This window comes from Harpia harpyja, chromosome 6 (genome assembly GCF_026419915.1).
Source record: "Harpia harpyja isolate bHarHar1 chromosome 6, bHarHar1 primary haplotype, whole genome shotgun sequence".
In the NCBI taxonomy this organism is placed as follows: Eukaryota; Metazoa; Chordata; class Aves; order Accipitriformes; family Accipitridae; genus Harpia; species Harpia harpyja.
This window is the reverse complement of record NC_068945.1, coordinates 63,166,714-63,180,812: the sequence shown is the minus strand read 5'-3', so window position 1 is coordinate 63,180,812 and position 14,099 is coordinate 63,166,714. Positions and strand designations below refer to the sequence as shown.

The following is a 14,099-nucleotide window of genomic DNA, read 5'->3' as shown; positions in this document are numbered from 1 at the left end:
GTGTACCCTGGAAGCTACCTACTGATTTTTAGTTATCCTCCAAAGTCAAGGGGTTTAGGCCAATTTATGCCAATGCAGAAGCTGATATAGTTTCCTGATCTGCACCGGGACACCAAGCTGTGAGCTTCAAAGGTACTTGCTAATCTGCAATGGATCTGGCTACCTTCCCCAGCTTAATGGAGTTTTTGGTGTTAGTCTGTGAGAAAGGGGAACACAGTACATTGCAAATTAGGGAAAAGATGACAAGTTCTTTTACTTTTAGTGAATGGTGGGAGTTCAGATCGCAAGCACTGACAGCCATATATTCACGGAGATCTCCGTTACGCAAATTCAAATCCTTTCTCTTTGTTTAGCAGCAGTGTATGCTGCAAGAGCTGATGCTGTGGGATTTAATCAGACTGAAGTCGTTCTCCGGAGTTTTTATTCTGGGCTCCTGGCTTAAAAAAAATCCCTTTGCTGTCAATGGTGAGTCAGCATTGCCTGAAAACTACAATTATCATTTCCCTCACTTTACTGAAGACTGAACTGACCCCCCCATCTTTTTAATAGATCCCTTTTTGCTTTGAAGTGTTTATAAGCTCTATCAGTGCTAAACTTACTAAAAGTGAATTTAACACCATGGAGTTTTAAGGCCTAGAACCTGATTTGCTGTCTTCTGGTAAAATCCTTCCCAGAGTCAGGAATTACAGACCAGGTAGAGGTGATTACCAAGAAATACAATAGGGCCCTTCCCTGCAAGTCTTGCTCTGACAAAGCTCTTACTAAAGGTATGGTGAGTTTGATGTGAGCTGTCATTTCAGACCTTCACAGATTCAGTTCTAAATCATCCAGTATATATTAGAAAAAACATATTAATTTTCCTCCCAGCCATAATTGTCTATTTTCTTCCAGTGAGGCCCCTATAAATAAAGACTCAGAAAATGAGGGCTATCATCTGCCTTCAGATGGAAGTGCCTTGCTTCAGGTCCTTGTCACAGTTGGTAATATCAGTCCTGAATTTACATGACTGAGGGAGTATTTCACCTTTTGTTTTAAATTGAGTTTCTAGTGTTTGCACTTGCTGAAAAGCACATGAAAATCATCACTGGCCTTTCTAAATGCTCTCAAACTGGCAGCCAAATAAACACATCATTCTTCGAGAACAGAAATCTATGGTTTTCAACATAGTCTTAAAGTTTGACAGATGAAAAGGGAGGTAGAGAAAAGCTGAGTCAGCGTGTTTGGATTGCTGATGCCAAAAGGCAGAGTGCCTGCAATAGGGAGGAGCTGCTTTACCTTCACGTTCTCCCCACCTAACCTTGCTACTGGAGTAAGGAGATTCCTCACCCACTGGCCCCAAAAGCTGCCGTGTAGCAGTAAGATCTGGGGAAGCTGGAGATCAGGTTATAACTGAGCAGCCAACAGACTGCAGGGGTTTTAGGAGTAACTCAGCTAAGCTGTGCTTCCCTTTGAAAAGCTTAATTAAATGTGCTAGTTCATGAATATTTGACTTTGGTGGAATTCCTCTCCCAGGCTCCATTGAGAACAAAACTAAAAAGCTCCAGCTGTTTATTTTTTCAGCAGAAGGAAAATGCCAACAAAACGACAAACAGTTAATTCCCTGGCTGAACCGAGCCTTAAACCACACAGTCACACCAGCTTCGGTCTCTCCTCTTACAAAAATAAAAAGGAAACTCAAGACTGGAATATACACAAGTGTCTTGAGACAAATGCGTCTCTGCAGACAATAGCTTTTCTGTGAATCCAGTCCCGCCTTACAGCTGCTGCTGGCCTGTTTTCACAGCCACGGTTCAGGGCACTGACCCAGCACATTGTGGGAGCAAGGGAAGAGAACAAACACTCCCTGGCAAACTTAGAAAAACGTAATTCCAGCTCCCCGTAGGTAGGGATGAAGGCTCTTTTTGTTTAAGGACTGGGGAGCAAGCTTTCATCTTGCTATTGCAGGGCTAAGATGGATATTTGTGACGCTTTTCTCCCCAGTTAGGGGAAATCTGAATTTGGATTGCTACTGAAGCGGAAAGCAAGTGGCTGTTTGCAATAACAACACAGGGCAGCAGCAGGGCTCAGATAGCTCAAGGGGCTCCTGATGTGCTCCCTACTCACAGAAGTCACTGCACTTGGTCACCAGAGCACTTGGACTGTCATGGTCCAGTTGGTCACCTAGGCTATTTCTGTTACCTCTAGCAAAGCCAGGACTGAACCTTGAGGGTTTCACCTTTACTCCGAGTGTGAACTAAGGCCATCTCTGTTGCTGCTTCCCCATTCTGATGGATATAAAAAAAAGGCACCGTGACCAACTACAGACATTTAAAACAAAAATGACTGTAGGACTGATGGGTCCTATGTGATGCACGGTGGACATCGTAGAGACCTGAGGTGGGGACACGGCGCTAGAAGGGAAGGGCAGAGCCTCACCTCTCCCTTAGGCAGGATTTTCTGCTCATCCAGTTTAAAGGCAGTTCCTATTCTTCTCCTTACAATAGGTGGCTCCTCCCCAGGATCAAGGGGGTATTCTCGTGGCAACTTTCCTGTGAGCTCCTGTAAGCAGAAAAAGCTGTTAGTGATCTGGGAAATCCTACAGCAGAGCAAAGCACAACACTGCTCTTGAACTGTGACTGTAAAATGACAGGCATTTATTAACAACATACCCAGTTCAGCCAGCTGATAAACATACAAGAGAGCACCCAGCCCTGCAAATCCATCCCAGAACCTGACACTGTGGGTGGGGAAACTTTTCTTTAACCTGTGCCTGAATACAGATTTCTGTGGCCTGCCCAGGGTAGGTCTGTAGGTGGTGCCCACCCCCCAGGGTGTTGGGCCCTGAGGCTGAACAGACTGCAGCATATATGCTTTCATCTCTGCTGCAGGGTGAGTAGGAAAGAAGAGCTTCTATCTGCTGAGCTACTTCTGAGAATGGGTGAGCAGATCCAAGAGCCTTCATGCAGGATGCAGGTCTGCTGAGTCAGAAAGCCCCACTGGCAACAGCTGTGCAGGTTATGACCTGCACAGAAAAACATTCCCACCTGATTCATGAGGTGTCTGAGAGGAATGCAGTGAAAATGGTCACTAAAAGCAGTGGCTGGTACCTCATTACCTGTCTGATAACACTTCATGTATCAGAGCCCCTTCCAAACCCCAGTGATGTCATGGGCAGCTTTAGAGCAATATTAGATGATGCTTTTTCAGACTGATGGGGTAATTTGCAAAGATTTTTTCAAAATCTGAAGCAAACCCCACAGAACTGAGGAATATCTGGAACACAGGAAGCAGCAAGCGCCACTACTGATGTTAATGCTGTGGGTTTTTTTCCTCTGGACTACACAATACAGCCACACATATCTGAATTGAAGGCATTCAAATGCCTACAGAAAAAGGCAGGAGCCTCACTACCAGCACAGACCCACTCCTTGTACTCAAAAGTCTCCCCATGAAGGACAAAAGGCTTTTGTGTTCCTTAGCATCAGCCTTGAGAGGATCCAGCTGGCAGAGTAACCTAAATCATCTGAATCCCAAAGAACAGCAGCTGACCTTAATGCGAGTGCGCAGCTCAGGCCCCTGCCTGCCCTGGCCTCTCCCCCGCTCCCTAATGGGGTTTTTCATTCTGCTCTTTTCAGGTCACTAGGAAACAAGGACCTGGCCTTTTCAAATCTTTCCTTTAAGCAATTCCCAGCAAAATGGGTTTGCAGCACAGCTCTACGCTGACATGCACAACCCCCTTTTGCGAGAGGCAGTGTTGCAACATCTCAGAGTCCCATTCTCCGTTGCTCCCCCAGCCCTGTGGGGTTATTTCAGCTTTTCTTCTGAAATGTGTTCCTTCTAGTGAGATGTGGCTCTAAGCACTGCATCAAGACACAGATTCCTGTACCCCTTCCTGAGGGAAACAAGGATATTTTCTTTACAACCTCTAACTTAGTATGAAGCAGGGCAGTGGGGAAAGAGTTAATATCTTCTGTAAAATGCCCAAGATTGGAGCAGAACGAAATTAATGTGGGCCATACCATAAGTATTCAGAGACACGGTCCTGAAATGTAATCTATATTAATAAGTAACTGGAGTAGTGATGGCCTGAAGTAACCTGATGCCACTGTTATGAATGGCTCTGGCCATGCTTATTTGATTATGCCCCCACTTTTAACCCTTTTTTATCTCCTGGTTTGCCGCCTTCTCCCTCTGTTTTGGCCATTCCCTTGCCAAAGCAGAAAGGAAAAAGGGCAGCCTGAGAGGAAATGCTTCCAACTACAGGCTGCTGATGGATGAGCTGTATGATTGCAAGACGGGGTCAGATTCCAAGTGTCCATCAACTGCCTCTCTCAGATCATCTACAGAAAGCACGAACACTTTCTACCAGCTCTTAAGGTGCTGACAGATGGGCTCTGGCCAGCCTTGCAGCAGCGCATTAAGGAGATGCTGCTTTTTACCACTGGCTCCATGCCCCAGCAGGAGCTTTTGCCTGCATCTCAGTTACTTGTGAAATGCCTGAGGCTGCACCACAGGCACATCTTCCCCTGCATGCGGTGCTGCTGCAAGGCATTAGTCATTGGCAGTCAGGCAGTGTTAGCTTAGGGTGGTCAATTCCTCCAGAGCAAGTAGAGCCCTCTAGACCTTGTCCATCAGCCCCCCAAAAGCGTGTGACTGCTTCTTGCAGATGACCTTAGCTCTGTACTCGATGGACTTACAAGACTGGATCTGGTCCTGCGACCTTTATCAGCACAAGTTGTTTGCTGAAGTCAGCCAGGACTTCCCAGGTGGGAAAGGCTTGCTCATGTGGAATAAAGGACTGGAACTGGGGCAGCAGAGACTTCTGCTGACTTTCTTTGTTGAGAAGTATTTTCCACAACTTACTCTTGTTGGCGTTAAAACTATAGACTAACTGAAACAAAGTGTGATGAGAACTGAATCAGTGACCTATTTTCCCCACTTTTGTCAAAGGTGAGATACACATCAAATATTAAGCAACAACTGGAAGATCTCGGTGCCACTGTCTGCAGCCAGCTTCCTCTTGTGCTACACATCATGATTTGTTGTTAAATTTCAGATTTTCAGGCATGGTAAACAAAGGAGAATTGCTGAATGACCCAAGTGTATGCTGCTGCTAATCTTCACATATATCTGCAACAGGGTTGTGATTTCCCCAAACATTAAATTGATCTCTAATCTGGCCTCCTGTGTACTCCAAGAATGAACTGGCAAGTGAGTGGGAAGGTTATGAGATGAGTTGCTGAGCTGTCCTGCATGTCCTGGGAAGCACACAGTGGTTCCTCTTTGCAAGGTCTGCCACCACAGTGGTTCCTCTCCAGTGCCAGAGCTTATTGGATGAAGGGAGTCTACATGGAGCAGATTAGACCTTGTGTGCTGTATGTAAGAATGTGCTGGGAGAAGAAAAGCATGTAAGGTCAGGCCTGCTCCAAGAAGAAAGTGTATCAGGCTGGGGTTTTTTTGCTAATGATGTCAAAAGCATTTGAGAAGGGATTGCCAGTACAGAGGACAGCCTTCCTATCCCATTTAGGTAGCTGCATATTCCCACCAAAGTCAGTAAGAAGCCTAGCTGAATGCATCTTAAACACAATTTCAAACAGCAGACATGGATGCTGAGCACCCTCCTAGCCCCAAGCCAACTGGGTACCCAGCTGACATGGGGTCCCCTTTTCTGGGGGAGAAATGTCCTGTGACATTGCAATCTGGAGTTGGACCTTCCTGAGGCCTTTGTACAATGAGCTTTGTAAGAGGTGACTATGGAAAGAATCTCTTCTCCTGACTCCACACCAACTCCAAACAACAAGCATGCTATAACAATGCAAGCAACAAAGTGTTACAGGTTATAAAATGTCCATTGCATACCGCTTCTCGGAGACAGAGTTTCTTTAGCTCTTCCAAGCGCTGGCGCAGTGTCTCTTCCAAAGCTTCTTGCCTGGATTTCAGTGCAGCCAGCATGTCTTTCTTGGCAGACTGAGAACTATCTGACTCTTGGGAACCTATCAATAAACAATGATTTCACTAGGCCAGCTGACAGCAGAATACACATCTGGAGTGCTTGTAATTTTACCAAAGCCTGGATGCAGTCCTTCCAAAAAGAAATCAGACTATGACACGAAGCAGGTGTTACCCAGTCACGTTTGTTTACCGCAAATTCTTAATGTTTAAGCTAACAGACAGAGATTGGACAGTGGGGCACACAAAGACATTTGTAATCGTTATCCAGAAAAGCAATAAAATTATTCATGTAAAGATTCTAGAAAAAAAAGACATACCATTCCCATGAAAATTCCCAATGGCAAATAACAGTACAGTTTACAAAGCCCTGGAGATGCATTTTTTGGAAATTAAGACTAGGAGAAACCATTTGACAATACAGCCTACTTCTGAAGAACTGCAATTATCCTAGCAGCAAACATTTAATTCAATCCACTTACAGTGCCTGTTTTATGAAAAAAAGTAATGGAATGAAATTACCTAGCAAGATTCCTGTAAAACACACCAAAACAACAATAACCCATAGGTCCTTCTGGGATAGTAGCTGTTTCTTGTGAAGACATAGGTCAAGAAATTTAAACTGGATGTCCAAATGGCTTGACTTTTCAAGTGGCAATTACCCAGCAACTTCTGCTGAAATAAGTCCATGCATTAAGTCAGATTTTGCTGCTCAGATGTCAGGACAGCATTTCTAACTTCTGCTCTTTCGGGGAACTTATTGATGGGATTCCTGATTTTATTTTGGTTTGTGATGGTGCTTCAATTGCTATCCAAGATCTAGCATCTCAAAGAAGGGGCAATGTTGGTTGCATCCATTTTTGGGTCCCCAACTTGGGTAGCTGATTTTTCAGGATGTGCTTAGCATTCGCCCTCTTTAATGCAGCTTTGGGCTCAGGGATGAGTTTATAGCGAAGTCACTACTTTGCTCTGATCCCCATGTTTGCATAAGCCGACTGCATCCTTTCATCAGAGAGTATGATGGTTATGGCCATACAGTGAGATGAAAAGCTAGCTCAAGAAGGGGAAAATGCTATCTCCACGTACTTCTTCCTCATATTACTGGCTGTTGTTCAGCTACAACTGTGGTTCAAAGCATCCACCTTGGGTTTACAGAAAGCTGAGTTCTGGTATCTTGGTGGATTCAGCAGTAGTGTGCCATGTCTGTCCACAGATGACACTGAGAGCTACAGCTCCACGCACTCTAAAGCTCTGCCCCACACACAGCTCTGGAGCTCAGCCTAAGTCTGCATCTGATCCCTTTTTAATGAACTCCATAGTGGGTCTTGAGCTGGACTGAATGGACAGGGCTGTTGTGGTGGAGGGGTTGCTGTTGCCTGAACAGAATTGTCTTCCATGGGGTGGAAGATACGACACAGGACCCTGTGAGACCCACACTCTTTTGGACTGGCACTGGGATACTCTAATCTATCTAAAATGACACCAGACACAAACCACCAGCTGGATAGTGCCCAGTGCTTTGTAGGGACTTCTTGTGGGGTATTTAGTTTACTGTAGGTTTATGCCTGCAGAGAAGCCTTTGACTCAGCAATGCTTTCAAGGGTGCTGCTGCTAGTCCACACTGGTTTCTCAGTGGTCTCAGCACCTGCTGTCCCAGAGTGACTCTGGGAGGCTCCCCTGCCCCTCTAGAGCAATGGCACAGAGAAAGTAGACCTTTATTAGCTGCAGGAGTCAGATACAATGACATGCTACATGGAGGTGTCTATGTACCTGTAGGATGGGGGTGAGGGTGGGCTTCTAGATACATTTGCAGCTTGGCCTCCAAGTGTACAGTGAAGACCCTCAGCCCAATTTGGTTGAAAATGTTGCTGCCATTTCACAGATGTCTGGAAGGAACCTGGGAACAACTTGTTGCTTTGGCAGGAAACCAGAGTGTAATTTGTTCTTTCAGCTGCTTCTTTCATTGCTACTATTCCAGCAGACCGTTACAGCTAAACTGAAAGAGGATTGGGCAGCCTGTACCATGAAACAGTTCTGCATTGGCCCAGGGGGAGCAAAGAATCTCAGATCTTTTCCACCACTATTTTCTGCAGTTTTCATACAGGAAGACAGTTGGCACTTATTCTGCAAAACACCACCCCGCTTTGTTACACCTTTTATTAGGCTGTCCTGGAGTGGGGGGAGGTGGAAAAAGGGCTCTCTAAACGTCAACCAGGTTGAGCATCATCAGATAAAGAAGGACAACCTCATGGTAAGATGTCTGTTTAGTTGCTGTATTCACCCTCATTTCATTTGGGTTTATTTGCCCTTATAGAGCAACAAAACTCAATTCTGCAAACACATCTGTGCTGCAAGAACTTGACGGGATCTTCTAGAGGAGCTTGTATTTGCACTGGCAGGGAAAGCCCTCTCCAGCATTTAGTAATTCTTAATAGTAACCCTGGTGAGCAGTTACTAGCAAAAGCTGAGCTGCTGAATTTGTTCACTGAATTGCCAGCAAACTGCTGAGTCCCACTAAAAAGTTGCTCACTATTCCAGCAGATGTTTCAACCCCCCCTTTTTTTTTCTTTTAGGACAACTTTAATGACCTATGTTTTCCTTTCAACTGCTCTTCCCCTTTCCTTCCTCCCTCTGCTCTCTACCTCCACACCAGCCTCAGATTTATTTTTAAAAACTATTAGTTTTTGCACTGCAGGTTGCCACAGCAGCTACATAGATGCTGAAACATTTAAAAGCATATGAATAGCCTAAACCCTGGCCAGACGCCTGTGCTGATTTGGGGTGTGCCGACAAGAAGGAAACAAACGGCTTCTGGCTGAGCTGGTAAGGACCCAAATCAAGCACAGACAGTTCACAGCATCTGCTCCAGCTGTGTGTACCCTGTGTGAGAACCACGCTGGTCTCAACCCTGATGCAGTCCATGGCAGTGTCCACTGAGCACTCATTTTGCCATCTTTTTCACCCCTACCAGAAAGCAAAGGAATTGGGGGAGGTCTGCAAGCACATTGTCACACTCTGAGTTAAGCAATGGGGATTACTGCTGAAACCAAAGTCAACCACTCCTTGGCACTAATGAACCAGTTCAAATTAACCTTTTCCAAGTGTGTCTTTGTATCACAAACTCTTCAAGTGTAGCGAGGGTTTAAAGGCTGTGGCACTCAGTTCATGGCTTGTGATGCCAACTTTTTTAGCTTGACCATACCCAACTTGGATGATCCCTTGGGCCTACTGCAGGACTTACTTATTTCTTCAGACCTTCCTGAAGTTTCCCCTTCAGAAACTGTTCTGTTTTAGCTGGTTTGTTTTTTTTTTTTTTAATTTAAAAGCTGAACTATTTTGGGGTGTATTATTAGATTTTTATGGGTTGGATTCTCTGCTTGTTTTCACAGGTGAAAAGCAAATGGAAACTTGATCAGTTAAGAGAATCACACCCGTGTGAGATGCTTGTAAAGGAGCAGAGAACAGTGCTTTGTATTGCTGGGGTGCCTACAGCTTCCATTAGAGGCTCTTTATTTATAAATATGTATTAATCCAGCCTTGAGCAAGGCTGTGACCACAGACCCACTTCTAAACCCAGTAGCAATTGACCCAAAAATGTCAGAATAAATCAAAAGATCATAAAAACAACTGAAGAAATAATCAAAGACCAGCACAAACCAAACCAATCAAGCAGATACTACTACCTTAAATAAGCCTTATTAAATATGAAGCTCACTGAGTCATGGCTGCCCAGTGCCTTCCAAAAGGGATCATCAACAGAGAAAAATCAGTCCTGAAAGATCAGTCCTAACACAAGAGACTCCTACTGTGACAGAAACAGCTGACTGGGAGGCTTTCTCAGGTATTTTATCTCCTACAGTTAGGGCTAATTCCTAATGCAGTAAACAGGAGAAATGTTGCTGAAATACGTAATTTCCTTGTACGGCTTTTGAACATTCTGTGAAAATTATTATTCAGCCTCCTTCCCATTTGCTGTGCAAAGATTTACCAAACTCTGCCTTTTAACATACAGTTCTGCAGAACCATTTGATGTCCCAAAACCAGAAAGGGTTGTGAAAACCCACCAGGTAGCAAGCACAGGGCCATCTCTTTGGTGGGCATGAGGAACCTACTGAATTGAGGCATGGTTTTATATCTGATGCTGCTTTAATTTAATTTAATCTGGTTTAATTTCAAAGCCAAGGCAATTGTACATGCTCCTTCCTCCTTAGCATACAGGATGGGACGCAGGTCTTGGTGACCTGAACACCCACTTAATACCCTGTTACTGTGTGGATACTCTATTCCTCTTCTTCACACTTGGCCTCTCTGGGCGATTTCTCCATCTGCTGACATTCAGGAGATTGTTGGCCATGAAACTGAGGGAGAACGTGGTCCTCTCTGCCCAACTCACTCCCCCAGCAGAATTAATGGCTGAGCTTAGTGCTAACTAAGCTTTACTAGTGCTAACAGGCTGGTTTCTGATCCCTCCAATACCGGTGAGGTCAAGACCGTCTTGGAGATGTCAACAGGGACATGAAGCAAGTGAGTCACACCCCCACAGGATCTGACCAAGGCGATGAGCTGTGTCTGTGCAGATCTGCAGGGGCTCCTGGCTACTAGGTGTCAGCTCCAAGACAAGCTTTGGTTTAAAGCTTGTCAAAGGGCTGAGACCAGCAATGCGAACCACTGTTTTGGAGAGGAAAGCCCTACCAGTGACTCACTGTTTGTCCCCATTTCCTCCACCTATTGTAGCAGAGCGGAGTCAGCTTAGAAAAGGGATAAATGAGAACGATGAAAACAAGCAGGGAGAGCCAAGGCTTGGTGATAGCAACTGTGAGGGGAGAGGATATGCAACAAGGTGGCTGTGCAGTGGCAAGGCAAGAGCATCCAGGCATCTCTTCTCTTTCTCATTTTGTGAGCCTCCTGCTCCAGGAAAAACACATCTAAATACGGCAAACCCTTCACACTACATCCGGCTGCTGGCTCCAGCTTGCTGGCGTTTGGTCGAGGTCTCTGTGGAAGGCTGTCCCCAGAGCAGGGAGGGGAGGTCCCCCCACGCTTGCTCCATGCCAGAGCCCAGGCTGACTCACCGCGCCAGGATGTCAGCACACAACAGCCAGCAACCTCAGACAGCCGCTATCTCTTGTCTCTGCCAGACAAATAGGATATCCTCCGTGGCGCGCGGGAGCCCAGCTGGAGCTGCTCCGCACAGGATGCGCTCAGATATCCTGTGGGCGACTCGTCTTTGTGAGCCCCTGCGCTCACAGGCTGGCCGGAGGCCGTGCGGGTGCTGTTTATCTGCTCCGACACCCGCCGGGGCAGTCCAGCTGGGAGATGGCCCCGATGGATGGAGTGGTGGGGGCCGGGGAACTGGCTGGCAGGGCTTTGTCGTGGCATTTTCAAATGTAAACAGGTCCCCGCACAGGAAACCTCTACCACTGATGAAGGAATGGGACTTAGGGGGCCAGAGGCTCCCCGAACATCTCTGCAGTGCTAAAGCAGAGGTGCTCCTCTATGGTCTCTCCTCTGCCCACTGAGATGAAGGCGGCGGTGGTCTGGGGCTCGGTCCAACAATAAACCAGCAATAATGGGGCTCCTCGATAGCTAGGAGACCAGACCTGCAGAGCTCTTAGGGCACAGACTGCTCTGAAGAAAAAAATTCACCTTAGACCTAACCTGATTTCGCTCTGATAATTACCTCTGCTGGCTTTGATTAGGGTTCATGCCAGTGTGAAAGCAGAGCTTTTATTCCTGGGCAAATCTTGCCCCAGATGACCAGGGGTGGCCCAGAGATCCTGAGCACAAGATCCTTGAGCTAAATCCCAGCAGCCCACTGTTTTGGGGGCCCCCTTCAGAACCCAAATGAGGTCAAAAGTTAAAAGAGTGAGCTTGTCGGAAATGCACTTGGGAGAATCAGATATCAAACTTACAACTCTGCGGTGGACACAGACTGAGATCGAGGACCTGGGAAACACGGAGGAGCTTAGCCTTTGGCCCTGAGCTGCTGTGACCATGGGGAAGTCACTGTCCCTGTAAAAGACTCCATTTCCCCGCTGCTGTGTCTTGAGACTGTAAGTAAGTGATGTGGGGCAGTGACTGCTTTGCACTCCACAGCAGGATCTTGGCCAGACAGTATGACAGCTGGAAGCAAGAACAAATACTTCCTTGCAGCTTTGTTGCAAACCCAGGGGAGACATGCCAGCTTCGGCGTGCTCCTTGTGGTGCTGACAGCCCCTTCAGTGAGGAGGAGCACGATGGAAAGAGGAAATGGCTACAAGTAAGAAAAAAGGACAGAGAATGGTAGGGAAGTGGGGACAAACAGAGACTCAGTTCTGCCCTTGTGATTTCGAGTCACTCGGTATTTATAGCCTGGAAATCTACTGTGGCCACTTAATCATTTGCACTTATTCTCTCCAGTGCACACACTGTACTGCGATAACCCATCATTGTTGTGACTGTGTGCCGATAATCTTTGGCACAATGGGAGGAAATGCAAAGGCTGGGATGGAGCCGGTGACTGTGCCCAGCAGGACAGGCAGCCAATGCCCCCTCCAGTCCAGTGCGACAGGGCTGGGTCACCTCTGCCAGCCAGGCTCAAGGAAAGGGGCTCTTGGAGCAGAGGGGTCTGGGTGACTGTGTGGAAGCAGTCCAGGGTCTCCAATTCCCTGGTATCTGTCCTCCTCTGCCAGACATCCTCTCTTTACACCTTCCTCCCTCCACGAGCATGCTTGTAGCTGCTGGAAGGCACATAGCAGCAGCAAACTCGACAGCTCTCCTTAACGTTTTGGGGAGAGCCCTGTCCTCATAGCTGGTAGGACCTAAAGGCAGCTCTGAACACAGGAACCTGGAGGGAGCAATGCTCACCTGGCCCACCAGCAGCACCTCAACTGAAAGAGGTTCACACAGTCGTAGGTAGGCATGCAGGTAGACCGATTCACCTACCCTGGCCTGAAGAAATGACTCACCTGGTTAATGAACTTTGCATGGTTCTAGTCACTAGCGCAATTCCGCTGAGTCTGCAAACCCCATGCTCAGCCAGGAGGGATTTGAGCAGGGAGCAAAAAAATACAGAAATAAAAGCACTGGCAGCTCCCAGTTTGGGATTTCCATTGACATAACCCTGATAGGTTCTAGACCTACAGAAGCTTTTGTGGGCCTGATTTTCTGCCAGCTTTTACCTGGCTACTGCTCTCCCAGTGTGAAAGCAGAAGCAGACCCCCATGTTTTTTTCCAGGAAGGCGAAAAGTCAGTGTATTAACATGAAAACAGGATTACTACCAAGTAGCTCTCACGAATTTGGGAATGGTGCCCAGGAGGCTGAGATCTTGGAAAGACCTTAAGAACTTCCTTGGGGTACTTAACATTATTTACTTTCCAGCAGGAGAGCTGAAAAAAATGCCAAACAAACAAAGAGCTCGAACAACCCGACACCAGTCTGGGAGCTGCTGAGCTACTGTAACTCCCTGAGCAATGGGAGGCACAGACAGTGGATTGTATAGTGCATCAGGAGGACCTAAGGAGCAGAAAGGCATCTCTGTTTGCGGGCAAGGCAAAGAATTGCACAGCAGGCTGCTCTGGAGCTCTGTAAGCACTGCACATTTTAACCCCTTGCTGGACATTTTCCATGCAGTAAAGCGTGGCTTTCAGGAGACATGGAGGATGCAGTGATGCAAAGCCGATCTCCTGCACTAGTGTGGGTTCAGTTTCAAGGGATTTGTGTTCATAGATGGACTCTTACCTTGTCAAGCACGGGAAGGTTATTCTCTCATGTTACACATCTCAACACAATCGGTTTTGATAACTTGATGTGATGCTTAACAGAGGGTATTTAATTGACTGGAACTATTAATTATAGTGATACCAGCAACTTTGTCCTGCTGAAGAGCTTCTCACCTGAGCAGCTTCAAGCTCTGTGCAAACTATCATTCCTTGCTTTGCTCCTGGAGTGAAGTTTAGCACTGTTTTACACACAGCTTACCCCATTCAGACTGACAGAGGAATTTCAAAGAAATACTGAGAAGTTCCTGACTCCTCTTCTCTGGTCCTTCTCTTCTGATGCTCTAGCTCTCCTCGGTATCAACTTCTCTTGGGTTTCACAGATTATGTCTTCCTCATAACAGCAAGGTGCTCTAAGCTACAAAAAGTAAGCTCTAGGTCCCCACATTAGTATGGTAGAGAGTGCTAGGGAA

At 46.6% G+C, this 14,099-nt stretch overlaps 1 protein-coding gene across 8 annotated transcripts in view; it reads right to left on the bottom strand.

The window, feature by feature from the left end:
* Positions 1 to 14,099, bottom strand: part of FRMD4A (FERM domain containing 4A) — a 385,672-nt gene that overhangs the window by 16,486 nt on the left and 355,087 nt on the right. For all 8 annotated transcript variants that reach the window (XM_052790915.1, XM_052790916.1, XM_052790913.1 and 5 more), the window contains 2 exons: positions 5,839 to 5,972; positions 2,416 to 2,538 (listed from right to left, as the gene is read on the bottom strand). In XM_052790915.1, the coding sequence (XP_052646875.1) occupies positions 2,416 to 2,538; positions 5,839 to 5,972 (257 nt within the window). The remainder of the gene's footprint in view (positions 1 to 2,415; positions 2,539 to 5,838; positions 5,973 to 14,099) is intronic.